This window comes from Ogataea angusta (genome assembly GCF_019207475.1).
Source record: "Ogataea angusta isolate 61-244 chromosome Unknown 61-244_NODE_2_length_1002155_cov_89.706849, whole genome shotgun sequence".
NCBI lineage: Eukaryota > Fungi > Ascomycota > Pichiomycetes > Pichiales > Pichiaceae > Ogataea > Ogataea angusta.
The window spans coordinates 71,759-97,881 of record NW_025065216.1 but is presented as its reverse complement, the minus strand read 5'-3'; the positions used below and the strand labels follow the sequence as shown (position 1 = coordinate 97,881).

At 50.1% G+C, this 26,123-nt stretch overlaps 15 protein-coding genes across 15 annotated transcripts; 10 read left to right on the top strand and 5 right to left on the bottom strand.

Annotated features, from left to right (window-relative positions):
- Positions 1–18: 18 nt before the first annotated feature.
- KL928_000855 (uncharacterized protein) lies at positions 19–435 on the top strand (the record flags this gene model as incomplete). Its single annotated transcript, XM_043206596.1, has 1 exon — positions 19–435. The coding sequence occupies one exon, from the start codon at positions 19–21 to the stop codon at positions 433–435; it is 417 nt and encodes a 138-aa protein (XP_043061314.1).
- Positions 436–555: 120 nt separating this feature from the next.
- On the top strand, positions 556–2,088 carry KL928_000854 (uncharacterized protein; the record flags this gene model as incomplete). Its single annotated transcript, XM_043206595.1, has 1 exon — positions 556–2,088. The coding sequence occupies one exon, from the start codon at positions 556–558 to the stop codon at positions 2,086–2,088; it is 1,533 nt and encodes a 510-aa protein (XP_043061313.1).
- A 155-nt stretch (positions 2,089–2,243) lies between these two features.
- Positions 2,244–4,325, top strand: KL928_000853 (uncharacterized protein; the record flags this gene model as incomplete). The annotated part of the gene is made up of 1 exon (XM_043206594.1): positions 2,244–4,325. The coding sequence occupies one exon, from the start codon at positions 2,244–2,246 to the stop codon at positions 4,323–4,325; it is 2,082 nt and encodes a 693-aa protein (XP_043061312.1).
- A 442-nt stretch (positions 4,326–4,767) lies between these two features.
- Positions 4,768–5,694, top strand: KL928_000852 (uncharacterized protein; the record flags this gene model as incomplete). The annotated part of the gene is made up of 1 exon (XM_043206593.1): positions 4,768–5,694. One exon carries the CDS (start codon positions 4,768–4,770, stop codon positions 5,692–5,694), a length of 927 nt encoding a protein of 308 aa, XP_043061311.1.
- A 238-nt stretch (positions 5,695–5,932) lies between these two features.
- Positions 5,933–6,913, top strand: KL928_000851 (uncharacterized protein; the record flags this gene model as incomplete). The annotated part of the gene is made up of 1 exon (XM_043206592.1): positions 5,933–6,913. One exon carries the CDS (start codon positions 5,933–5,935, stop codon positions 6,911–6,913), a length of 981 nt encoding a protein of 326 aa, XP_043061310.1.
- Positions 6,914–7,120: 207 nt separating this feature from the next.
- KL928_000850 (uncharacterized protein) lies at positions 7,121–8,779 on the top strand (the record flags this gene model as incomplete). The annotated part of the gene is made up of 1 exon (XM_043206591.1): positions 7,121–8,779. The coding sequence occupies one exon, from the start codon at positions 7,121–7,123 to the stop codon at positions 8,777–8,779; it is 1,659 nt and encodes a 552-aa protein (XP_043061309.1).
- An 814-nt stretch (positions 8,780–9,593) lies between these two features.
- Positions 9,594–12,452, top strand: KL928_000849 (uncharacterized protein; the record flags this gene model as incomplete). Its single annotated transcript, XM_043206589.1, has 1 exon — positions 9,594–12,452. One exon carries the CDS (start codon positions 9,594–9,596, stop codon positions 12,450–12,452), a length of 2,859 nt encoding a protein of 952 aa, XP_043061308.1.
- Positions 12,453–12,505: 53 nt separating this feature from the next.
- KL928_000848 (uncharacterized protein) lies at positions 12,506–15,109 on the bottom strand (the record flags this gene model as incomplete). The annotated part of the gene is made up of 1 exon (XM_043206588.1): positions 12,506–15,109. The coding sequence occupies one exon, from the start codon at positions 15,107–15,109 to the stop codon at positions 12,506–12,508; it is 2,604 nt and encodes an 867-aa protein (XP_043061307.1).
- A 77-nt stretch (positions 15,110–15,186) lies between these two features.
- KL928_000847 (uncharacterized protein) lies at positions 15,187–18,303 on the bottom strand (the record flags this gene model as incomplete). The annotated part of the gene is made up of 1 exon (XM_043206587.1): positions 15,187–18,303. One exon carries the CDS (start codon positions 18,301–18,303, stop codon positions 15,187–15,189), a length of 3,117 nt encoding a protein of 1,038 aa, XP_043061306.1.
- Positions 18,304–18,473: 170 nt separating this feature from the next.
- On the top strand, positions 18,474–19,598 carry KL928_000846 (uncharacterized protein; the record flags this gene model as incomplete). Its single annotated transcript, XM_043206586.1, has 1 exon — positions 18,474–19,598. The coding sequence occupies one exon, from the start codon at positions 18,474–18,476 to the stop codon at positions 19,596–19,598; it is 1,125 nt and encodes a 374-aa protein (XP_043061305.1).
- Positions 19,599–19,664: 66 nt separating this feature from the next.
- KL928_000845 (uncharacterized protein) lies at positions 19,665–20,684 on the bottom strand (the record flags this gene model as incomplete). Its single annotated transcript, XM_043206585.1, has 1 exon — positions 19,665–20,684. One exon carries the CDS (start codon positions 20,682–20,684, stop codon positions 19,665–19,667), a length of 1,020 nt encoding a protein of 339 aa, XP_043061304.1.
- A 111-nt stretch (positions 20,685–20,795) lies between these two features.
- KL928_000844 (uncharacterized protein) lies at positions 20,796–21,542 on the top strand (the record flags this gene model as incomplete). Its single annotated transcript, XM_043206584.1, has 1 exon — positions 20,796–21,542. One exon carries the CDS (start codon positions 20,796–20,798, stop codon positions 21,540–21,542), a length of 747 nt encoding a protein of 248 aa, XP_043061303.1.
- Positions 21,543–21,619: 77 nt separating this feature from the next.
- On the top strand, positions 21,620–23,092 carry KL928_000843 (uncharacterized protein; the record flags this gene model as incomplete). The annotated part of the gene is made up of 1 exon (XM_043206583.1): positions 21,620–23,092. The coding sequence occupies one exon, from the start codon at positions 21,620–21,622 to the stop codon at positions 23,090–23,092; it is 1,473 nt and encodes a 490-aa protein (XP_043061302.1).
- Positions 23,093–23,123: 31 nt separating this feature from the next.
- KL928_000842 (uncharacterized protein) lies at positions 23,124–23,844 on the bottom strand (the record flags this gene model as incomplete). Its single annotated transcript, XM_043206582.1, has 2 exons — positions 23,124–23,259; positions 23,345–23,844. The coding sequence occupies 2 exons, from the start codon at positions 23,842–23,844 to the stop codon at positions 23,124–23,126; spliced, it is 636 nt and encodes a 211-aa protein (XP_043061301.1).
- Positions 23,845–24,188: 344 nt separating this feature from the next.
- On the bottom strand, positions 24,189–26,078 carry KL928_000841 (uncharacterized protein; the record flags this gene model as incomplete). The annotated part of the gene is made up of 1 exon (XM_043206581.1): positions 24,189–26,078. One exon carries the CDS (start codon positions 26,076–26,078, stop codon positions 24,189–24,191), a length of 1,890 nt encoding a protein of 629 aa, XP_043061300.1.
- Positions 26,079–26,123: the final 45 nt, after the last annotated feature.

The following is a 26,123-nucleotide window of genomic DNA, read 5'->3' as shown; positions in this document are numbered from 1 at the left end:
TTGTTCCTGTTGTAAGCAATGTCAGGTATATTTTCTCAGCTAGCTTCTGGCCTTCGAAATCTATGGTCGCCTCAATGTAAGGCTGTAAAGAATCCATTTAGAGGAAAATTTGGAGGGGGACCAGATTGCCTAAAAATCAGACCGACTTTTTCCGGGAACGGACGCGACGATCGACCATACGAACCTAAATGGAGTAGCAATTCAAAGTACATGACTCAGGCCCTGGTGTTGGTAGCCCGACTTTATACGACAAAGGTCATCAAGCTACCAGTCATCTGTGCTACCGGCTCTCAAGACCGTCACCAACCCCGACCGCGAAGCCAGCTGCTACTCAGAACCAAGGCCAAACTTCGCTGGTATTGTAGATTTCCAATGATCCATCATACGGTTCATCTAGCAACTAAAACGCAGAGACTTACCGTGATTAGTACCTAAATAAGCTCCCCTGCAGTTGTGCATTATGAAAGGCTGAAAATCTTAGATATATGGAAAACGAAAAAATGATATATATAAGAAGAAATCGCGCAAGCTAAATCAACAGTCTAAATATCAGGTATGTCCACTATCGATTCAGGGAATATACGATCGAGTGTGTCGCCGAACTCGCTGGAGGAACTCAGCAACCCGCTCCCTGTTTATGAGAATAAAGAGCAGGACCAAGGAGAGCCAGATGACCGCTTGCATCTGACCAAGGAACTGACCAGAACACTGACGCTTCCCCCGCTCGCCGATGATGACCCCTTCTTTGACCGATTTTCCAAGCGTAAAAAGGCGCTTTTCGTGGGAATCGTTAGTTTTACGTGCTTTTTGTCTCCAATCTCTAATCTTGCGTTTACTCCAGCTATTCCTGAAGTCGCCGAAGCCATGAATACCACGTCGCAAATGATCAACGTCTCGAACGCAGTCTACAACGTCTTCATGGCAATCTCGCCAATGATGCTTTCTCCGCTGGCGTCGCTCTACGGCAAAAAGCCGATCATGATTCTCAGCTCACTTGGCTACACTATCAGCTCGATTCTCACGGCTGAGTCACAAAATTTAGCTATGTTTTTTGTCTTCAGAGCGATGAATGCATTTTTCGGAACATGCTGCTTCAGTGTTGGTGGCTCTATCATCGGCGATATCAAGGTCCCAAAAGAGCGTGGCAGAGCCATGAGCTGGGTCTTGATGGGGACACAACTGGGTCCTGCTTTTGGCCCGGTGTTAGGTGGTATAATAATCACCTACACGCACTGGAGAGTTATCTTCTATGTCGTTACTGGACTGGGAGTGATTAATCTGCTCATGATCATCTTCTTTCTCAAGGAGACTAGCAGAATGGTGATTTCCAAAGAGATAGCCAAGAGAACAGGGAAACGGTTTGTTTTCGTCAAGTACAATCCCCTTAGAGTTATTCTCGCTTTCCAGTACCTCAACCTGATCATCGCGGGAGTGATCAGCTCCTCGATCATGTACAACATGTTTGGCCTGCTCACTCCTATAAGGCATGTGATTAACCCAAGATTCAATCTCAATAGTCCTGTGCTTGGATCGCTGTTTTACCTGGCCCCCGGAACCGGACTTATGCTTGGAGGACCAATTGGGGGCAGGTTTGCCGATTTCACGGTCAAGCGTTGGATTAAAAAGCGTGGTGGTGAGAGAATTCCTGAAGACCGTCTGAGAAGTGCCACTTACTCTCTCGGATTTGTAATGCCTGTCTTTATGATCATTTACGGCTGGTCGCTGCAGAAAAAGGTAGGAGGCATGGCATTGCCAATTGTGTCGATGTTTTTCTACGCCGTTGGACAGACAATTGCTTTCCCGTCCATCAACTCGTACTGCGTGGACTGCCTGCCCTCTCTAAAAGGTGACGCCATCGCATCAAACTATTTTGCAAGATACATTTTGGGAGGATGTGTTGCGTCTGCTACCTGTCTGGTCCAAATAGACAACATTGGAATCGGCTGGACCGCCACTATCAGTGCATTTGTCTCCTGGATCGGGTTTCTGGCCAACGAGATTATGATCAGATACGGTGCCTCCCTGCGTCTTAGGGCCCTAGCCAAAATCGAGGCTAAGAAAAAGGACAAAAAAACTCGAGAAAATTAAAAATATCGATTTGCAAATTAAATCAGCCTATTCACGGCTGTGCAAATAGAATTGTGTGGGGTCATTACCATTGCTCACATGTGATATTTCTGTGGGGTAGAGCATGTGATGTGGACCCTACTATATAGACCTTAATATTCCCTCAAATTTAAGCAATGGACTCTACTATGCCAGGAGTGAAAGAGCCCAATCCGGCAGATCTGATCTGGTCGGAGCGGCTCAAGACCACGTTCGATATAAATAAAATGCATGAGTTCATCGAGGGCTCCGAGTCGGAAGCCCTCGAGACTCTACGTCTGATGCAACAGCTGGAACGTGACCCGGTGCTAAACACTGGGGCGGCCTACTACCAGCTATCAAAGGACGAGCATCGTGAGATCACCGCGCGCAAAATCGCTCGCATGGCCCAGTACATGGAAATCGATGCTCCCAACTACTCGCGCTTCCAGAACAGGCTGAATCTGATTGCTGTTGTCGATCCTCAGCTTGGAACACGGATCGGAGTTCATCTGGGACTTTTCTTGGGAGCAGTGCGCGGCAACGGGACCGAGGAGCAGTTCAACTATTGGGCTAAAGAACGGGGCGCCTTGAGCATAAACGGGGTGTACGGGTGTTTTGCCATGACAGAGCTGGCGCATGGATCCAATGTTGCTGCCCTCGAGACCACTGCCACGTATAACAAGCAGCGGGACACGTTTGAGATCAACACTCCCCACGTGGGTGCGACAAAATGGTGGATTGGGGGCGCTGCCCACTCTGCGACCCACACCGTCTGCTATGCACGGCTGATTGTGGACGGAAAAGATTACGGAGTCAAGACGTTTGTCGTTCCTTTGAGAGACTCGAGACACGTGCTTCACCCGGGTGTTAGTGTCGGCGACATTGGAGCAAAAATGGGACGCGACGGTATTGACAACGGATGGATTCAATTCAGCCATGTGGAGATTCCTCGCAAGTTTATGCTTTCGAAATACACTAGCATCACAAAGGACGGAGAGGTGCTTGATCCTCCGCTAGCCCAACTTGCATACGGAGCTTTACTGGGAGGAAGAGTCACAATGGTGACCGACTCTTTCAGGACCAGCGAGAGGTTTATTACCATTGCATTAAGATACTCTGTTGGGCGGAGACAGTTCACGAAGAAGGGCCAGAACATTGAGAACCAGCTGATCAACTACCCCTTGCACCAGAGACGGCTGCTACCTTATCTCAGCTGGGCATACGGTATGGCGATTGCGTCCCATGCGATCGAGCTGTCCTACAAGCAAACGCTGGAAAAATTAGACGAAGGGGTCGAGTCTGGAGATTTCCAGCAGCTCCAACAGGCAATAGCTGCACTCAAGACATTGTTTGGCGAGTCTGCCTCGCTTAAGTCGACCTGTACATGGACCTGTCTGAATTTGATCGAGGAATGTAGACAGGCGTGCGGCGGCCACGGATACTCGGCATACAGTGGTTTTGCCAAGGGGTATGTGGATCACGCCGTGCAATGTACCTGGGAGGGCGACAACAACATTCTCGCCCAGAACAGTGGACGAATCACCGTGCAGAAAGTGAAGGCGTTCAAAAAATCTGGCAAGGCCTCCGGGGAATACGAGTTTTTGGCCAAGGCATGCGAGACAGGTGAAATTTTGGCAGCAGACACGATCACACATTTGGGAAAACTGGTTTCCGCATTTGACGCTCTGATCTTGAGGCTAAGTCTCGACTGCATCGAGGCGTTGAAGGAAAACAATGATTGGGACTCGATCGCCCCGGAGAAGCTGACCCTATCGAAGCTTTATGCCTGCCGGTTTATCTTGGCAAAGTGGGTTGACAAGATGAACAGCTTGAACGAGGACAATGGCGACATTGTTACCCCTTTGGTGCTGCTTGCTCAGTTGTTCGCATTGTCGAACATTGAGGCGTTTGGCTCGCAATTTTTGCGGTTTGGGATCGTCTCGGCTAGTACGTTCAAGGCAGTGCTAGAGAAGATCGGAGTGCTCTGTCGCGAGATCCGGCCGCTGGTGATTGGTCTCACGGACTCGTTCAAGATGAGCGATTTCTTCATCAACTCGACCTTGGGATCGTACAACGGTGACATATACCACCACTACTACGGGGTGGTGAAAATGCTTAACGAGCCGTCGAAAATCAAAGCCGAGTACTCTGCAGATTTCGAACAAAACCTACATCGAGGCACAGTCGAGGAGCGAGAAAATTTCGAGCGGACGAGCCAGACCTTGCGGAAGTTATAGTATATGTTTGTATGTGCTAAAATCAAAATTTGGATACAACTATGGAGATTGTCAGGTACCGATGCATGGAACTTGCCCGTGGCTTGTTTGCAGTTCCTAATGTGGCATAATTGCAACGCGTAACGTGGAGTTTTATTTTTAGCCCACGCAGATTAAGTCTGTAGATTTCGTCCCGATCCGGAAATTTGGCCATGATTCATGTTTACACTTTTCTACTACGGGCAATTGTTGTTCTCACTTATGCAGGTAATTTAAGTGTACATGGCCATCACCTAGCTAAGAAACCAGCCTCCCAGATTAGTGTTTTTCTAGGGCTAAAATTGGAAATGAGATTTGATTTTCACTGATCATCGGCAGCAATATAAAAGGAACTATTTCTCAATTCCAGTCTCCATCAGAACACACAGCTGAATCAACTATCCATCTTCAATAAATACAGATAATGCAACACAAACTCTCGCTCATCGGTTCCCTTGGTCTGGCCCTCAACGGTATGGCCGCCTACGTCCCTTCCGAGCCATGGAGCACCCTGACTCCTGAGGGCACTTTGGCCGGTACCATCACAGACTACTCGTACACTTTCGGTATTGCTATTAATCCAGTCACTGCCGAGGGAGGCAAGAAGGTCAAGAGAGACGTTGTCACCCAAATCGGGGACGGCCAAATCCAGGCTACCACTGCTACCGCCTCGTCGACCTCTACTGCCGCCGTTGTGACTCAAATTGGAGACGGTCAGATCCAGGCTACCACCAGCACTGCCTCCGCCGCTGCAGTCGTGACTCAGATCGGCGACGGCCAAATCCAAGCCACCACTGCCACTCCATCCACCACCTCCACGGCTGGTGTTGTCACCCAGATCGGTGACGGACAGATCCAGGCTGACACCACCACTTCCTCTGCTGCTGTTGTTACTCAAATTGGCGATGGCCAGATCCAAGCTACCACCTCTCACAACACCGTTTCTGCCGCATCCCAAATCAGTGACGGTCAAGTGCAAGCCTCCAGCACTGCCACCAACTCCGCTGAGGCCGCTGCCCAGAACGATTCTACAAACCCAGTCAACAGCGTTTCTTGTTGGAGCGACAGCGCTCTTTCCATGACTCTGAACGGCACCATCCTGACAGACTCGCACGGAAGAATCGGATCCATTGTTGCTAATAGACAGTTCCAATTTGACGGACCTCCACCACAAGCCGGTGCTATCTACGCTGCTGGCTGGTCCATCACTGACGAGGGAAGATTGGCTATTGGAAACACCACCGAGTTCTACCAATGTCTGTCCGGAAGCTTCTACAACCTGTACGACGAGCACATTGGCTCCCAGTGTGAGAAGGTTTACCTGGACGTTGTCGACTTGGTCAAGTGTTAAGGGTCTTGTAACTTTACTTCTACTTCATCATCGTTTTGCATTTAAGGGTTAGTGTTTACTTTTTGGTTTCGAAAAGGAAAACTGCATTGGTATAAATTAAGCTAAAAAAATCTTATATGAACATTATATTGTGCTACCGTAGTTGAAAAAATCTTTAAAGTAGACTGATTTGTTCTGTCCGTGCAAGGGTGTTTTATGGGCTGAAAATTCTTTTTCTCTTCACCACTCATTCGTCTAGATGCTGGCACTTAGAGCTCATCCTCCCCAAGCGCAAGTGGTCCGCGTCTCGCAAGTGCGGTATAACCGCGTTTTGGCATACCCGTCCTACACCACGAAAGGTTACATCCCGCCATCGAGAGGCGGCAGAAAGCAGACCGTGTTCAAAAAATTGATGGACGAGTTTCTCGGAGACAAGAACTACAAAGGCCAATACTACGACAATAGATTTGCATTCCTCAACCAAAACCACTCCACAAATTACATTGACGCGCGCTTTGGAGAAAACAAGAACAAGCTCTTTGCGGAAGAGTCTGAGGAGGACGAGGCGTACGAAGAGCGTCCGCCTCCTGGACCTAAAGATCAACTGCGTCCATTTTCTTTGAACAGGTTCACAGTCACCAACACTATGGTCAGCGAGGACATGAAGAAACAGCTTGTGAGCGAGGTCCTTGACGAAGGCAAGGCTCTTTTGGAAGTTGCTGTCAAGTACAAGATGAAAATCCAAAGAATTGAGGCACTGGTCAAACTGCACGAGATCGAGAAGCAATATCAGGAAGAGGGGAAAATTACCCCAACCATGGAGAAGTTTGCAGACGTCATGTACAAGGCATTCCCGCTTTTCGACCCCGAGGTTCACGGCGAAAACCTGACAGAGATTCCAATTCCTTCAGAAACTTTGCATTCTCGGTTCGTGACAATTGCCGAGTCTGAGCCATTTGGTCCCGTGGACGCAGCAAAGGAGTTTGGACTGGAGCCTGCTGCGGAGACTCTCAGAAAGATCACGGAAGAGGGGGAGCACGCTTTGTCCAAGACAAACAACGCCAAGGTGCACAAGTCGTTTGTTGCTCCAATGCACGAGGGAGATCGGGTCGCTTACAAGTTCACTGATGTAAAGGTGGGGGAGATCGGCTATAGATACGGAAAGCCATACCGAGACAACCGGAAAGACCGCAAATATGCGTTCGATAATGCGGGAAAGATGTATCCTGTTCTGGAGTAAAACCTTGTTTATATTGTTAAGTCCACATGCTTGGCCTACAAAGCCGTGTATTGCCGTACAGAATGCCAGAAAAAAACTCTGCCCTACCAGCCGCCGTTTCGCGCTTCTTTGGAGGTCCCTGTGACCATTTTTTTTCTCTAGCGTGCGGCTCTATTCTTTAAAGTATTCAAAAATATAAATGCCGTTCAATGTCCTCGGGAAAAAAATATGGATTTCATTACTCAACAGTCCTCCACTGCTCAGCAGGGCAGCAAACACCTCGAGGTGAACTCAGATGTCTATGAGCTCAACTCAGAGCACGACAAGCCCGTCTACACAACCAAGCGTGGCCTGAAGTCCCGCCATGTCCAGTTCATCGCTCTGGCAGGAGCCATTGGTACAGGTATCTTTGTCGGCAGTGGCTCCACACTTGCGACGTGTGGTCCAGCAAGTCTCCTGATCGGCTTCCTCATTCTCGTTCTCTTCGTCTGGTCTATTATGAACCAGCTTGGAGAAATGGTGAGTTTCATTCCTGCTCCAGGAAAATCTACGCTGTACGCACTCTGCGATCGCTACACAGGAAACAAGACCATGTCTTTCACGTGCGGCATGAACTTGGTCTATGCTCTCTGTATCTTGACCCCGGCAGAGATCTCGGCTGCTGCTTTCGTGATTGAGTACTGGTCGGACCTGAACGTGGCAATCTGGATTGCAATCCTGTGGTCCTCCATCGTCGCAATCAACCTGCTGGCCGTCAAGTTCTTTGGAGAAACAGAGTTCTGGATCGCGTCCATCAAGCTGATCACTATTATAGGCCTCATCGTTCTCGGATTCGCTATTTTCTGGGGTGCAGGTCCCGACAGACACGGCATTCTGGGCTTCCACTACTGGAAACACCCGGGAGCGTTTGTTGAGCACCTGGTCCCGGGAAACACAGGAAAGTTTCTTGCATGCTGGACCTCCATCATCAAGTCCGCGTTCGCGTTTGTGCTTTCGCCTGAAATCATCACCTCGGCCGCTGCAGAGGCTGAAGCCCCAAGAAAAAATCTGCCAAAGGCGACCAGCCGCTTCATCTACCGTCTGATGATTTTCTACATCGGAGGTGTGCTCGCCATCGGCATCATTGTGGGCTCCGACGACCCAAGACTCATGAACGCTATCAACAGTGGCAACACGACTGCCGCTGCCTCGCCTTTTGTCATTGGAATTCAGAACGCAGGCATCAAATACCTCAACCACATCGTCAACGCTGCTATTCTCACCTCTGCTTACTCAGCAGGCAACTCATTCCTCTACGCAAGTACCAGAACACTGTATTCTATGTCTCTCACAGGTATCGTGCCAAGATTTTTCTCAAAATGTACTCGCTACGGTGTGCCAATTTACTGTGTGATTTTCTGCTCTGCAATTGCTTTACTTTCTTTCCTCAATGTCTCCAACTCGTCCACGGCTGTGTTCAACTGGCTCTCCAACATCTCAACAGTTTCCGGTTTCATTTCGTGGATATTTGTTTCCATTACCTACCTGCGCTACCGGAAAGCTATTACATACCATCAGCTGGATTCTCGTGTCACATACAGACCAAGATACCAGATTTTTGGTGCTTACGCTTGTCTGATCTTCTTTACGGTTATTGCTCTCACCAACGGATACGCTGTGTTCTTCAACTGGAAGACGTCTGACTTTTTTGCCGCATACATCACTCTTCCTATCGTGGCTGTCATCTACGTCAGCCACATGCTGTGGACCCGCAATTTCCGTCTCTTTGCACCTCCAGAGCATATCGACTGTTTCACGGGCCTGGAGGATACAGAGAAAGAGGCTGCTGTCTACGTGCCTCCAGTTCCTCGGAATTTCATCGAGAGATTCTGGTTCTGGCTCACGTGATTATTTATCATTAGATTCTAGTTTTATTCGATATCAAACACTATTCTGCATTTCTGGTGTCATGTTCTGATGAGTATCTGCGGGGTTCCACAACCCTGGATGCCGTTGGTGCATTGTAAAAGTTTTGTAGCGGTATGTCCACCAAATAGCACACGCAACACATATTGGCAGCTGTCAACGAATTTCCGAGAATAGTCAGTTTGTCCGAGCGGTTAAGGAGAAAGACTTGAAATCTTTTGTGCTATGCACTCACAGGTTCGAATCCTGTAGCTGACGAATTTTTTACCTTTTTATACCAAACCATGTAGCCTACCTGGAGACTCCGTCGGATGCGGATCGCTCCGAGCGGCTTCTTGCTGTTGTTCGCTGATGTGGCAGAAGTTCATCAGCAAACAAAAATTGCGTACCAAAAGACACTCTTTTGTAGATAGGCAGTCAACTTTGCGAAGCAACCGTATCGGTAATTTTCTGGCTAGACTTTTTCTCAAAATTTCTTGAATCATTTTCTCACTAACGACTATTCCGTAACCTAATATCATACTCCAATCAAGAGAGCCAGCGAGCATCACCATTCTAAAGGAGCAATTGTGTTTCCAACATACAGAATATTGAGAGTGTACCACGCCCTCTTCCCTCAACAACGTTTCGTCTCAAACAATAACAAAACACAGATTTTGCTGGCGTAACCCGATCCAGAGCCAGCATGTCCGCACAAAATAAATCCCCCGGGCTACAAATAATAGGCTCAAAAGGTAGCGTAGATCCCCCTATCGCTAACCGAACGGAACTGCTCTCTGTGAAAAGTTCCAGGGGCATGGATTCCCCTAGAATTCTAGAAGAGGGCTCACCAGATACAAAGGTCAGGCCGGGCCTGAGCAGGCCCCCGTCAATTCAGAAGATTACGGATGCAGCCCACAAAGTGGGCGACTACTTCTCTATCTCCATGGCCAACTTACACAGCTCACAGAACACGTCCGAGTCACCCAGTTATTCCAGAACAAGTTCCACCTCGTCTTTGGGAAAGCTTCTCGAAAGTTTTCATCACCACAAGCCAAATGTCACAACCAGAAAGAGCACAAACTCAATAGCCACGAGTCCCTCAAGGGACAGTATAGGTATCCTCGCACGTGCCAGGCGCAGTAGTGCGAAACTGGACGAGTACGACCGCCAGACACACGAGGAAACAGTTCTACCGCTCCCTCACCTACCGAAAGTGAAGGAGACTCATTATGTGCGTGTGGAGTACGATCCGATAACGCACAAGAGAATACTGAACACATACGAGATTCTCAAAGATCTTGGGAGCGGTCAGCATGGCAAAGTGAAACTGGCAAAAGACCTCAACTCTAACGAGCTGGTCGCAATCAAGATTGTGGACCGTGGCTCAAAGCCGAGACTGGGTCGATTGACGCGACCTGGATCGTCCCAGGAGGACAAGATTAGACGGGAAATAGCGATCATGAAGAAGTGCTCGCACCCGCATGTTGTCAAGCTTTTGGAGGTGCTGGACGCAGAAAGCTCAAGAAAAATATACATGGTGCTAGAGTATCTGGAGAAGGGTGAAATTCAGTGGCAGAAGGAAGACGAAGAGACGGGGTTCAAACCAGAGCCGCTGCTTTCCTTATCGGAAGCAAAGAATGTGTTTAGAGACGTTGTCAGCGGGCTTGAATATTTGCATAATCAAGGGATCATCCACAGAGACATCAAGCCGTCCAATTTGCTTGTTTCCAAAGACTACGTCGTCAAGATATCGGATTTTGGAGTTTCTTTTGCAGCAAGCTTGGAAGGAAATGACGAAGTCGAGCTCGCTAAAACTGCCGGCACTCCGGCATTTCTAGCTCCAGAATTGTGCAAGACAGATGGGTCTTGTGATAAAGTGACCTACAAGATAGATATATGGGCCTTGGGAGTCACCTTATACTGTTTATTATTTGGTTGTCTTCCGTTCAACGCAGAGTCTGAGTTTGCATTATTTGACACCATCTGCAACAAGCCACTAACCTATCCGGATACCAATAAATGGAAGTGTTCTCCGCCAATACCGGATTACGATTTGAATCAAGCCAAGGACCTCATCAATAAGCTTCTTCGGAAATCGCCTGAGCATAGAATTGAGATCAGTGATATAAAAGCACATCCTTTTTTTCTCGAAGGGCTGTCCAGGGCCCAATCTAGAAAATACAAGGCCAACTGGAATAGCAAGATGAAGATCGCCGTCAGCAACGAAGAGGTTAATGAGGCGGTGGTTGGCATCGGCAACAGGATTAAGAAGAAACTGTCCGATGTTTTCAGATTAACCGGTCTTTCAGCTCCAAAAACGAAGCATTCGCTCTATGTCCAATCTCTAAAAGGCATGATGAGCCCCTGTGACTCGGAGTCGTCTACAGGCTCCCCCACCAACGGCGAGCATTCTTATTTGCTGTCTGAAGCGCTCAGCACAAGCGGGTGGTCGAAGAGTTCCAGTCTTCCTTCGTCTCCATCGGCCCAAAGCGCCACACCTCCAAGACTAGTCACCCGTCGGAGCGAGTTGATGCCTGGAAACCGTGAGTCTCTGGCTCTTTCCATTGACTCGAACACAACAGACTCGTCGTTGTTGTCCAAAGCAGTCGAGACCAAACACAATGCGGACGCAGACTCGCTCATTGCCCCACGCCAAAGGGGCTCGTCCGCACTAAGTCAACTTTCCGAGATTATTAGAACGACGAGCAACCCGGACTCCTCAAACATGCCTATCTCAGAGAGCGAAATGACCATCACCACAGATACAAGTGACCGTGAGCTGATCGATCCGTCTGACAGAGTGGATGACAAATCAGATCACGAAAACACTGCAGAGGAGGAAGACTCATCAAACAGGGCCTCGCTGCCAGTGGTCCCAAGCTTTGCATCGCTGGACAGTTTCTACGAAAACTCGTCCAATCCAAACTCCTCGTCGTTCGAAACCTCCGTTTACACAGGAATACCATCACAGAGATTGCCAACTAACTTAGGAACGCAACATGGCTCAGTGAGCTCTTCTACATCGATGTCCCGTGCTTCCGCTGGAGAGCTTCGTTCTGCTGCTTCGCACACATTGGCAAACGACGTTCCCTTGCACACGATGAACTCTGCAGTGTCCGTGCCAGAACATATCAAATCCGACATGGAATCCATCGCGCCGGCGGTCACTAATGACTACTACAGTACGAGAAACGTGCTTTCGGTGGGAAGATCTGCGAACACTGCCGTCCCACAGCGCCGCAACTCGCGCAAGGTGGTCTTCGATAACGACTCCGAAAATTCTGCTTCTTCTGACGACAACGGGCCTTCTGAGCAGCGCACCATCAAAGTACTGGAAAAACCTCAAGGAACTCAAAAGTCCTCAGCCAGCGTCGCACGAAATCCTCTGTACGGCAAGAAGTTAGTGATTGCGCCTGTTTCTCACGACTCTGAAAGCGGGTCAGACTCCGAAGACTCCGACGACTCAGCAGAGCTGACGCTGTCGTTCGGAATGAATCGTTCCCGTCCCCCACTTGTTGCGCGTCCGTCGCTCCCGCGCGCTACTAGCCACGCCACCTCAATTATCCAGGATAGCATACACGACGTCCCGGTGAACCTAATATCACCAGACTACCAGACGGAGGCCAATAAATTAATTCCCGGGATAGGAGATACCGAAATGAGCGGCAAGTAGTCTCCTGCGCTACTTTAGTTCTGAGTACTATGTACTGCATCGATTTTATTGCGCTATTTCTCTATTCGCTGTAGAATATTGAGGCTGGTTTCGGTGAGTGCGTTTTTTAAGATATCATCCGCTGCAAATTCGTTCCCGCATAGACTAGCCAGCTGCGTGGTCACCCTTACCGGCCCGGAAAATGAGAGCAGCTCGTCCACGTTAAACTTCGCATCTAGCTTGTACAGATCTGATTTGGTGATGGTGATCACGACGTCGTTGCCCTTTTGCTGGAACTGGTAATATAGCTGGAGAATACAAAGCTCTCTGACCAGCTCTTTGAACTGTTTATAAGATTGCTGCACTTGAACAAAGTAATCTCTCAAGCAAACACCCTTTACAGACTGCAAACTGGCAGCGAATCTGGAGTACAAATCCCTAAACTGCATGTTGGTTGGAGAAATCGTCAGTGTCCTGGCGCCAGTGGAAAGGTCAACACTGATCCCAAGCTCTTTCATGATCTGCACCTTGAACTCTTTTTCGTTCAGCACAAGAAGCTCCACCTGTGTGGTTCTTTGGAGGTCAACGAACTGCCGTTGCAAGAGGTCTAGCTCATTTTGGGATGGGAGTTTGAGTTCCATAACACGTTTCTTCAGCCGCTTGTCTTCTTCGTGTGCTTCTAATAGTTCGGTGGAGACGCGTTTAAACATATCTTCCTCTTCGGCAATCTCCTTCTGAAGCTTCGCCTTGGACTCTCCAAGACGTGCATTTCGTTCTTGTGCAGCTTCCACTCGGCTTTTCAACTGTTCTAGCTTGTCAAGGTCAACATTCGCGAAATTCTTCTGCCTGTCTTGCAGTAAAGCCAGTGTCTTCGTGAGATCTGCTTTCCTCTTTACACAATTTTGGTATTCGGAAGTGAAAGCTGCCCGAATTTCCTCCATGTCTGCAACCTGAGAGTTCACTGAAGCTTTGCGGTTCTCGTACGATTTGAGCAGTCCTTCCAAGGAGTTTGTCATAAACACCAGGTTGCCATGTTCAGCAATAGTTCGCGCCAGACTTGCCAGCGCTTGGTAGTTGACCTTCAAATCCTTTTGAACCTCATCTGTGCTCTCGTAAAACTCTCTGACGGAAGTTGGGTTGTTGTTGATGATTGCCTCACTGAAATCATCGATGCTCCTTTGCGAGCGATCAATACCCGACTTGCGCTGAGCAATTAGATGATAGAAGTAATCAAAGTTGGGGAACTCTGTCACGGCATCCACATATTTATGAAGAGCCTGAGATCCCGATCCCTCACTGGCCACAGTCAATTCGCGCTCGGAAGGTCCAATGTTGTCATAAAATTGAACCTGAACCTGATTGAGGAACTGTGGAAGAGTCACATGAACATAGTCGTCATCCTCATCTTCAAAATTGGGTTCCTCATTTTCTGAATCCATAGTCACCTCGGCTAATGGAACTTTCTCTGCAATGATAATGGACTCCTCAAAAGCACTCATGTCTGCACTTGCATTCTGTTCTTTAAACTCGTCATCTTTCTGCTCACCTTGCCCCTCCTCCTTCTGACAGGCGTCCACCTCATCTTGTTGTTCTTCTGCTCTCTTCAGGTTCTGGATGATGTCTTTCGGCTTTGTAAGCTCTCCCAAATCAAGCACCGACTCTTTGGAAGCGCTCTGTGGAGAACCAAACTCATCAGTGCGGATCTTTTGAGCTCTGGCACTTGAATTAGGAGTAGAGATATGCGATTTATCAGAACGTGGCGGAGTTTTCAGGCTAGAGGAAGATAGATCTCGTGCAACGGCTCGCACTGGCTGAGTGAGCTCCATAGGCTCCTGCGAGTCGGCAACAGATTTATTTATTTGCGTCATTTCCATCGTTTCCTCTGTGTCTATAGGTTCTCCATGATCGTGACGGATGGCTTGCGTGATTTCCATTGAATCCTCCGGCTCCTGCTGCGAAAGCCCTGTATTTTCATCGGCACTGTTTTCTAGGCGAACTGGCTGTGTAAAGTCCATTGGTTGCGAGACTTCTAATTCGAGCACAGACTCGGTGTTTAGTGCTTCCGGTCTCTTGACAGGCTGAGTGAGTTCCATCGTGTCCTCTTCATCTATCTGATTGAATGTAGCCTCCAAATTCGGGGCATCAGCAGGCTCGAACGTCTCTGGTTCTGAATCGTAGTTTCTGCGAACAAGGTCACGCACCTCAGCATTCAACTCTTCTGACATCTCCATCGGCTGACTCAAGTTATCCTCTTCAATCAAACCAGGTGAGAATTTGACCTTATCAACAACTTGTGAACAGTCTTCGTTCTCGTCTGCACTCGGTGAATTGTCATTGCGCTCAAAGAATGATATTCTTTTCTGAGAGTATGAGGGAGTTATCTGCAGCGAGTCACGTCTGCGTGGATGAAATCCAACGCTATGTTGGTTCTCGTCCGTCTCATGGGTCCGGTGGATGATGCTGCGAACATCGACGTCTGTGGCAAACGAAACCCGCCTCTTCTTTGATTTATTTTTGGGTATTATAGCGATCGTATGGTTCTGATCCGCTGAAGCTTTCAGAATGCTTCTGGGAGGCACAGGCAACAACGTGTGTCTTCTGTTTGGCTTTCGCACTTTGTAAGGGAATTTTTGAGGAGCAACATTCTCTTTCTCGGGAGCGAACTCTGAAGAAGACATGTCCAGATTATTTTATCTTGTTTGTTTATCTTTTTTGATTTGATTTCGCGTAACTATTTATACACACCTCGCACCGACTAGACATGCTCGAGCTTGAACTGCCAGGTACCTGAGATGGAGTCGTAACCCACAAACTCCGTGTTTGGAATCATTTGCAGCCTTCTGATATGCTTCTTCACAACGGCGTGATGTGGATCGGTGATTGGCTTTTTGGTGTCCTTGGACAGCGGGAAGCATCCTTCGAGAGACACTGTTGCTGGGATGTTGAAACCTTCACCAACGGGCGGTCTGCTATTAAGATCGGGGTAGATAATACAGGACTGCTTATCGAACACAATAATCTCTGGAATTTTCTGCAAGAGAATTGAAGTGAGATCCACAGGTTGGAGAAACTCGATCTTTCCGTAGCCGGTGCGGCCCACCTTGAAATTTGGCACAGATTTGAGCTGTGTAGCAGACATTTTCTGCAGCTCTTCCAACGAAGGAGAGATCCAATAGCCCTCAGGCCACTCCTCATTCGTTGAAGTCGATTCAGACACGGCTTTCGGGGTGCTCGAGATTCCTGCTGGGTGCTCCTGGCCGTTTCCGTTCTCGAGCACGGTCTTGCTAGGAGACACGTATGGTTTTGGGGTCAGGCTGCTCATCGGGGCCTTCATGGTGATCTGACGACGAGGAGTGACCAGATTGCTTGTCTTGAGGCCTTCAAACTCGTCTTCTTGCTTCGTTTTGTCAATGATCAGCTTGGTGACATTTCTGGACGGAGCAAAAATGTAGCTAGACAAAATGGCGTCATCGGTAGTAGGCGAAAGAATTTTTTCGGACTTGGAGCCGTTGACAGAGTCTTTGGAGTCCTCGATCAGAGTCTGTGTGGCCGATCTGCTGGAGCCGTTCGAGCCAGCGGTGGATGGAGATGAAACAGCCACAATGCTGCCTGGCTTCGTGACCAGAAGATCGTTAGGTGAAAACAGAGGTTTCGGGTTCAGTTTGTAGGCAGAGGTCAACATTGGCTTTTTCTTGGTCACCTGCTTCACCGGAATAGCCTGAGGAACTGGAGGTTGTTGCACAATAGGATTTGTATTAGCTCCCACAGACGAAAACAGGGGATTTGTTCCATATGGGTCCAGATTAGCCAGAGGCTGTTGCTGTTGCTGTTGCTGCTGTTGCTGTTGCTGCTGGCCTTGTCCAAATGCGATCCCGCTCGATTGCTGGTTGTTGTTGCCAAAAAGGCCGCCAGAAGCTGTTCCAGCAGGCTTGTTACCAAATAGTCCTCCTGAAGTGGTCGATGCGGACGGTTGATTGTTGTTTCCGAAGAGTCCTCCAGACGTTGCTGGTTTGTTTCCAAAGAGTCCTCCAGAGGTTGTCGATTGGTTGTTGTTGCCAAATAGACCACCCGACGTTGTTCCTGCCGGCTTGTTTCCAAACAAACTGTTGGTGTTATTATTGTTTGCGCCGAAGCCAGGAGTGCCAGTGGTGGATGCTGGCTTATTGCCAAATAAGGAGCCGGCTGCGGTGTTTGTCGAACCGAATCCGGTTCCACTGGAGGCAGGCTTGTTGCCAAACAGAGTCCCCGACGATGCATTGTTGTTATTGTTTGCGCCGAATCCAAAGCCGCCTCCAGTTGTCGTGTTGGCTGTGTTGTTGTTTCCAAAGAGGCCTCCGGCAGGAGTGGTTGATGGTTTATTGCCGAAAAGTGATCCACTCTGGTTAGTGTTATTGCCAAATAGTGGTGCCGATGTATTGTTGTTGGCAGAAGCGTTATTTCCAAAGAGTGATCCGTTCTGAGCGGTGTTGTTTGAGCCAAAGCCAAAACCAGTACCTGCAGGCTTGCTAGACTGGCCAAAGAGGCCTCCCGACTGGTTATTGTTGTTGCCAAACAGTCCACCGGATTGCTGGTTGTTATTGTTGTTTCCAAACAGGCTACCAGAGGTGTTACCGGTCGAGCCAAACCCTCCAGACGTGTTTCCAGACGAGCCAAATCCGCCAAAAGCAGGCTTGTTGGCAGTGTTATTTGCACCAAACAGGTTGCCCGTGTTCGTTCCCGTGCTACCAAAGGCGCTTGTCTGGTTGCTGTTGTTGCCAAATATGCCACCGCCAGTCTGTGTGTTGGAGCCAAAGGCAGGTGTCGTGCTCTGCTGTCCAAAGGGAGAGCTGGTCTGGTTATTGTTGTTCCCAAAAAGGGTGCCAGTGTTGTTGTTCTGTTGTCCAAAGGGCGAGCTCGAGGACGCTCCAAATGTAGACGACTGCTGCTGCTGGCCGAACGGCGAGTTGTTCGTCTGTCCGAAAGGAGCAGCGGACGAGCCGAATGCAGAATTGGTGTTTGCGCCAAAGGCAGAGGAGTTGTTGTTGGTCGACCCGAAGAGGCCGCCTGTAGACGGCTTGTTGGCACCAAAAAGGTTTCCACCCGTGTTATTGTTGGACTGTCCAAATAGGCCGCCAGAGGTAGTATTGTTGGACTGGCCAAACAGGCCCCCGGTGTTGGACGCGGTTCCAAAGCCACTGGTGGTACTGGAGCCGAAACCAGTTCCTGTGCCAAAACTTCCCGTCCCAGCTGATCCAGCATTGTTGCCGTAGCGTCTGCCATCGATGTAATCCTGAACTCTGAGCTCCTCGACGGAAAACTTGGAGTACTCAGGCATGGCGGTGATCGTCTCATAGTATTGCGTTCCGTTTGTTGGATCCTTTTCGGTTACCGCCTTGAACGGAGTCACAGATGTGCCTCTGTTTTGGGTGTTGGTAGCTCCCAAGGCCGATCCAAAGCGAGGTGCATTGGATTGTTGGCCAAACGGAGACGTCGTAGCTGTAGACCCAAAAGCAGAGCCAGTATTGTTCGATGCTCCAAAAAGACTGTTTGACGTGGTCCCAGTGGAGCCAGTGTTGCCAAAGGCTGATTGGCCAAACGGCGAGGATGAGCTGTTGAACGATGATCCTGTTCCAAACAAGCCGGTGTTCGAGGAAGTGCCATTGGCAGGAGCAGCGGTATTGGTGTTGGAGCCAAATGTGCCTAGCCCAGAGGAGGTGTTGGCAGGGGCCCCAAACAAGCTTCCCGTGTTTGTGTTTGTGTTCGACCCAAACGGAGACGAGGTATTATTGTTTACAGTGTTTGTTCCGAACGGAGACGAATTGTTGTTGTTCCAAGTGCTGTTGGAACCAAACCCTCCAAACCCGCTGGTGGTGGATGCCGAGTTGCCAAACATTATTAATCAGGGAACTTGTATTAGCAATGGGATCCAGCAGGGATGATAAATTAAACCAAACTGGTTTCTGCAAAATTTGCTTTCGAAACGAGAACGACAGCGTCGCGTCGAAAATAAATTGAGCTTGGAATAAATTATTTCAGCTATCGACGCGTACAAATTAAAAGGACATGGGAATCAAAGGGCTCAACGCTCTTGTGGCCGAGAACGCGCCACGGGCCATCAGGTCGAGCGAGATGAAGTCTCTGTTTGGGCGCAAGATCGCCATTGACGCGTCGATGTGTCTGTATCAGTTCCTGATTGCTGTGCGACAGCAAGACGGTAACCAGCTGACAAATGAAGCAGGAGGCACCACGTCGCATCTCATGGGGTTTTTCTATAGAACCATCCGGATGGTTGGTAACGGAATCAAGCCGTGCTATGTGTTTGATGGCAAACCGCCTGTCTTGAAAGGAGGAGAGTTGGAGAAAAGACTCAAGAGAAGAGAAGAGGCCGAACAGAAAGCTCTGGAGCTGAAAGAAACGGGAACAGTGGAGGAATTGCAAAGATTCGAGAAAAGACAGGTCAAGGTGACCCGTGAGCAAAACGAACAAGCGCAGCATCTGCTCAGGCTCATGGGTATACCGTACGTGATCGCGCCGTGCGAGGCCGAAGCACAGTGTGCGGAACTTGCTCGTAAGGGGAAAGTTTACGCTGCCGCGTCTGAGGACATGGACACGCTGTGTTACCAGCCGCCATTTTTTTTGAGAAACGTCACCGCTGCAGAATCGAAAAAGCTCAAGGTCGATGAGTTCACCACTAGCGCGGTCCTGGAAGGCTTCGGGATGGATATCAACACCTTTGTTGACCTATGTATTCTTCTTGGGTGCGACTATTGTGAAACCATAAAGGGCATTGGCCCAGTCACAGCTTTCAAATTGATCAAGGAGCATGGGTCCATTGAAAAAATCATAGAACATATCGAAAATGATCCCAAGTGTAAATACAAGGTTCCTGAAAATTGGCCATATAATGAAGCCAGAGAGCTGTTCTTGAACCCAGAAGTGCTGAATGGAGACGACATTGATCTGAAGTGGGTGGACCCTGATCTAGACGGCTTGATCGAGTTCATGGTGAAGGAAAATGGATTTAACGAACAGCGGATCAGAGACGGCGTGGAAAAGCTCAAGAAGGGGCTCAAGGGAGGCGTGCAAGGCAGATTGGACGGTTTTTTCAAGGTCAGTGTGAAGGCAGAAACAAAGAAGCGTACGGAGACCCAGGACACCAAGAAAAATAAGCGTGCAAAGAAGAAATGACTGAACAAACCTGTATAAACTGGTCTACCGCGCAGGCGGCACAACAAATTTAACTTCTAATGATAATCACTCTGGAATGATGTCCAACTCTTTCGTAGGATCCACCTCTTCGCCTCGAAATCCACCGGAACCTAAAAGACCCGAGATAATAGAGCCCGTTTCGGAGATCGCATTTGTCAGCGCAGACTCAGAGGACTCCTTGATTGCCATTGTTTTGCCTACAAACTTCTTCATGCTCGTGTCCATTCCGGAGAAATACCTTGCAACCTCGACAACTGGCCACGGGACAGCACGGAAAATGGGCAGGAAGTTGCCATAGAAGGGAAGCTTGATCTCACCTCGTTTTCCTAGCTCTATAGCGCTGAAAATGGCTTTAGACACATCCTGGGGCTCTAGTTCTGGCGCTAATAGGGTGTGTGGCGTTCTAACACCTTCAAACATTCTGGTCTTCAGCTGGCCAGGACAGATGAGCAATGTCTTGACACCGGTTGTGTTAAACGAGGGAGGACCCAATTCATAAGTAAGCGACTCGTGCAAAGCAATGAGACCGGACTTGGTCGCGCCGTAAACACTAAGACGCGCAGGCGACATGTATCCCAAGGTGGATGCCACTGTGACGATGTATCCTCTCTTCACCTTGAGCATTGACGGAAGGAACGCTTTAATGGTGTAAAAGCTGGACAGCAGATTGACCTCTATTGTCTTTTCGATTTCTTCAAAACTGAGATCAAGGACTGTTTTGCCAGTGGTGATACCAGCATTATTGATCAGGATGGTAATTGTTCCCACTTCTTCAGCCACCTGTGCACTTTTCAGCAGCACGTCTTTGCGGTCGCTAACATCGCACACGTAATAATGGACACCAGGGACCCTGTCTTCTGGTTCTGGGAAGTTGACATCAAATACCACGACGGGGGCATGGGCCCTGGTGAACACCAGCACGAGCTCTTTTCCCAAACCACCGCAGCCCCCAGTGACCAGCACAATGTCACGATACGGATCGAAGGTGGCCCCAATAAGCAGCTCACTGAGTTCTCTGAGCCGCCTGTTGAGTCTGTATAAAAGAGAAGTTAGAGGACCTGTCATCTGGGATAATAAAAAAAGGGGAACAAGGGATTTATTTTTCTTGCAGATCGAATACAAACTAAATAAATTTCAATATCTAGAAATAATATCTAAAAGATTGTTTAATTTACAATGTCATCGGGGCCGCAAATTTTGCGAATCAAGCGGAAGAGGACGGAAGACCCGTTGCAGGCACTTCTAGTGGAGAACCGTGGCTCGAAGCGGTCGAAGCCGGCGAACTACGTGTTCAAATTGACCAGAACAGATGAGACCAATAACGACGTTGACGGGTCCAAAATTTTGGAGCGAGACGAATCGACGACCGGCAGGAAAGTGTTCAGCATTCCAAAGAAAGATGACGAGGTCGACCCCCAGCTGATGGAGATGTTACAGGACTATCTCCGAACCAGCGACGTCAAGGAGGAACACCATAAGCCTCCAAAAAGACGAATGTCGAACGCCTCTGCAGAAGTGGAAAAGCCGCCAGTCCCCGTCCAGGAGGATAACGACTACGTCTACGACGTTTACTATCGGGACAAGGCGGTGACAGAGCAATGGGAGAAGGACAAGATAGGATACATTCAGTTTGACGAAGACGATATGGAGACGATTGACGAGCAGGAGGAAATTGCAGAACAGACCGACGACGAAGACTCGAACGACGAGAACTTCTACCGAAACGACTATCCCGAGGACGAGGACGGAGGATACGAGGACAGCGAGTTTGAGGAGCCGAGCGACGACCAGGACGACGAGTTCGACATCCTGCACGACCGGCGCCGGTTCAGTGTTCAGGATGTGCGGGAGACAGAAGGTCTGACGGAGGAGGAGGTGGAGGAACTGTACAATAGGTTTGACGAGAGCGTGCTAGAGGACTAAACGGGGACGGTTACACCTGGCACCCGGATATATAATTTTAATGAATTTGGGGCATTTTTAGTAAATTATAGGACAAGATGTCGTTGAAGGGGGCCAGGAAGGCCCTGTACAGGGGCCCGCATCAATTGATAGGCAAAAAGAGCGCGGACGACCAGCTGATCAGTAACTGGGAGCACGATCTACAGAGCGCAATTGCCGGGCTTGAGTTCCTGATAGTCCAGGAGCGGAAATGGTGTAGATGTTTAAGCAGCATTCTGGACAATCTGCTGGGCAGCATGGACACATTTGAGAGGTTGCACTCGCCGTTTGACAGAAAGGACAAAAAGGCCGACCAGGAGCTGGTTTCAGACCACAACGAGGAGTTCTCGAACGTGACGGTGAACGAGATCCGGCAGGCGAAGCGGCTGTTCCGGATCATCTACGACCAGGTGACGCAGCGCGTGGAGGTCAGCAAGGACCGGTTTGTGGACCAATGCGAGGAAATGAAGGAGTATATCCGGTCCTCGTTGAAGCTCATCACGAAACGCAACCACAAGAAGATCGACTACGACATGTACCACAACTCTGTGGAGAAGATCTTGAGAACGAGCAATTTCAACGAAAAGGAAAAGGCCAAGCTGGAGACGACGAAGGGCCACATGTACGACACGCGCACGGTGTTTCTTGACCTGGACGCCAAAGTGAAGCTGATGATCCCGCAGGTTTTGGAGACGCTGTCTGAGTTCCTGCACAAGCTGACCATGAAGTTCTACTACCAGTCGCGAGACATTTTCCGTTTTATGACGCGCAACATGGACAAGTTTGTGCAGCTACAGGGCGTGGTTGTCCACGGCCAGGAAACAGAATACACTAATATTTTGAACAACTGGAAAGAGCGGATAGAGCAAGCACAACACAAACTGAACTCGCTGGATTTGCTGAACGACTACAAGTCGTATCAGGAGAAAACGTTTCTGGATAAAACAGAGCAGCAGGTGAACCAGTTCACGGGTCACGTGGTTGGCTCGGCCATGGGGTTCACCAGCTCGCTGTACACGAAAACTCTGAACCCTCGCCAGAAACTGAACTTGCGCACGTTCAACATCGAGAACCCCGTGCGGCCGGCGTCGCGCGACGGCATGTTTGCCACCGCGACAGACCCGCTCTCGTACATCATCAACGAGACGATCGTCGCTGAGGAAGACGCCGACGAGGAGGACACACAGAGCTGGCTGAAACCGCTGTCGTTGGAAAAACGGCCGGACGAGACCCCAGCGGCGTCTCCAAGCACGCTGGAAAGCGCCCCGGTGACGCCGGTGACGCCGTCGACGGCGTTCTCGTCGCCGTTGATCGAACAGGGCTCCGAAACCGCCAAATATCTGTCGGTGTCTGTTGAGGCAATCAAGAGTCGCCTGAGAGACACTGCGACGCACCCCGAGGTCGCCGCGGCGCCGGTGACGGCGCTCGAAGACCGTCAACTGGCAGAAAGTACGCTACTTGAAGTTGCAAAGGCAAAATCCTCATTTGCTGCAGCTTTTATGAAAGAGCGTGGTATCATTCGTGCAGTCTAGCCCCGCGTGCTAAACCGTTGGCTGGGAGGCTTCATGCCGGTCTTCTCGTATACATTGTTGAGGTGCTCACAGCGGAACGACGAGCCGTAGTCTGGCAGAATATGCGAGTCGAGCCAGAACTGGGCTGTGCATTTGAGTCCGCAGTGGCACTTGCCAACGTGGGGGAGCTTGTCGCTCAGGTTGTGCAGCTTTTTCGCGTCGCGGTCGTCAAACTCGAAGTGGCAGTTGAGCAGGTGTTTTTTGAAGTCGTACGGTCTGTTGAACTGGCCCGTCTTGTGGATGCACATTTCGCGCGGATACACGCACTTGAACCGCGAAACCGGCTCGTGTGTGCGCAGGTGGCGGGACATGTCTCTGGTGATGTGTTTGCGGCAGACGGGGCATTTGGAGGACCGCGAGCGCGACACATGCACCCCGGCCCGCGGTTGGGGGTCGGGGTCCGGCTGCTCAGACGGCGATTTGATCTCTGGCGACACACTCAGCGGCGAATGCTGCTGTGGGGGAGTGAAGTGTGTGAGGTCTAGCGTGGCGGCCATGGACTCGAGCGACTGTTTGGGCTGCATATCTGGGAACTCGGGCAGGCCGAGCTCGTAGTTGGACTCCCAGTCGATATCGTGCGGGATGGGAGGCTGGCAGGCCTGAGCTGGGGCCATGTCGAATCCGAAGCGTGGGGTTTCGTTGCTCATGGAGGTGCTGCGTGGCGACAACGAGGAGTCGAGAGTGGAGTTTGTTAGTATGTCGAGCGTTTCCATAGTGAGATAGAGACAAAAGGAAGCGGACAAGCCAGTATAAGTATCAGATCTATGATTTACGCTTCTTTTTTTGCTCTTTTTCGCAGCATACACATCAAGTCGATCTGCTATGTTCGCTTACTCCGTCCCACTAAAACTGACAGACTACCTTATGGAGCAAGCATTACCCGAAGGGGAATGGTGCGCGGACGGCTGCGCCAAAAGCAATCCTCCGGCCCGCGAATAGGAAAAAAACATTGGCAATGCAACAGAATATTATGCACTGTGACTTACACGTAAGGGGACTTGCATGACGCTATAACGATTGCTTATTCTATTTTAAGCTTAAACATGAGGTAATCCTCCTACTCTATGTGCTCACCTTCGTGCTTCATCTCGACCCACTCCTGGTTGTGCACCGCCACACGCTGCTGCCGGTATAGAGGCTCTATCTTCGGTATCTCCCGGCGCAGAATCGTCCGCTGCACCCAGTTCGACAGGTGTCGGGTTTGGTACGCAGCGTGCTTGTACGACGGCACGTCAAACACGTCGTCCAGCTCCTCCAATGCAAGACCCTTCGTTTCAGGTAGCAACCACAGAACGAGCAGAAACCCTATCATGTTCCACGCCGCATACCACCCGAACGCACCCTGTGGGGTGAATGCCTTGAGCAGCGACGGCCAGGTCAGAGATAAGATAAAATTGAAGAACCAGCAGGTGGCCGTCGCAAACGACATGGTCACGTCCCGTACGTACAGCGCAGCACACTCTGCGGAGTACGTGAATGGCACGGGGCCCTCGGACGAAGCGTAGACGATCGTAAACAGATAGATGCCCAGCGCGATGACCCCGACCCTGGCTTTTTCGTCGGGGATCCAGAACGCAAAGCCTGCCAAGAGCAGGAAAACGGACATCAGCGGGAACGAAAACAGAAGCAGCGTGCGGCGGCCAAACCTGTCGATCGAGAAAAACGCCGGCAGGGCAAACACCCAGTTGATCATACCGTAACCCCACGACGCGAGCAGTGCGTCTCTTTCGGAGAATCCCGACTCTTTGAAGATCGACGACGAGTAGTACGCAATGACGTTGATGCCGCAAAATTGCTGCATGAACATCACGACCCAGGCGCCGACGGCCCCGTTTCTGTTTCTTCTCACGGTGAATATCTCCTTGACCTTGGTCCAGAAGGGCACCTCGTACGAGCTCTCCTCCAGCAGCAGCACGTGTGTGTAGAAGGTGTCTCTGGCGGCCTGGAGCGGCGATTTCCGGATGCGGCTGTACGCCCCAAAGGCCTCGCGGTGCCGGCCCTTGCCCATGAGCCATCTCGGCGACTCGGGACAGAACCAGACCTGGAGCATCACCAAAATAGCCGGGAGTGCTGCCGAGCCCAGCATCAGCCGCCAGCCAAGACCTTTATGGATCGCGTGCGCAGGGACCCTGTAGAACGCCAGCGACATCACGTAGCCGAACATGATGCCAAAGGCGGTCCACACCTGCCACATCATCACGAGCGAGCCGCGGATCTTGGCCGGAGCACATTCCGACGAGTACACGGGGATCGTGGACGACTTGGGGCCGATGCCGAACCCGAGAAAGAACCTGGAGATGAACAGGTGCCACCAGTTGTTTGTCAGGCCCGACCAGATGCACGTGATGGCAGAGACGAAACAGGTCCAGAAAATGGTGCCCCTTCTTGAAAGCCGTTCGTTGAGCCAGTCGGACATCCAGCACGAAATCGTGGAGCAGCAGAGATACGGGGCAGAGTTGATTAGCCCTATGAGCCAGGTATTTCTATCTGTATCTTCAGCAATGCCGAAATACGAGGGATACTGGAGCTGGGCGCCGTTGATCACCGTCTCGTCCATTCCCTGGACGGCCGCCCCCATGGAAGCCATCACAATCAGCCAGTACAGCTGGCCAGACAGTCGCCACGGGTGCTCTGCCTCCTCGAAAAGCCGCTCTTTCTCCTCGTCCGTCAGAAACTCCATCGAGTTGAAAAAACTGGGTCTTCTCGCCACGGCGGCAGCTTTGGAAAACAGGTCTGGGTCCATGCCGTACTTGAGAGCATAGTTTCTGCCCATGGTCCGGACTTGAGCCTCGGAATAGTTCGACAGAACGTTGACGTCTGGCTCTAAACCATCAATAGCAGACTTTTCTGCGTCCCAGGACGAGGCAGAAGACCTGGCTTCGTCGCCGAAAAACCCCGAAGGAGTATCGTGTTGCTTGGAGTTGTGTACTTGAGTGTCTGCTTCCATACTGACTAAAAATTACACTCTAATCTTTTTTTTCCTCTCTGGATT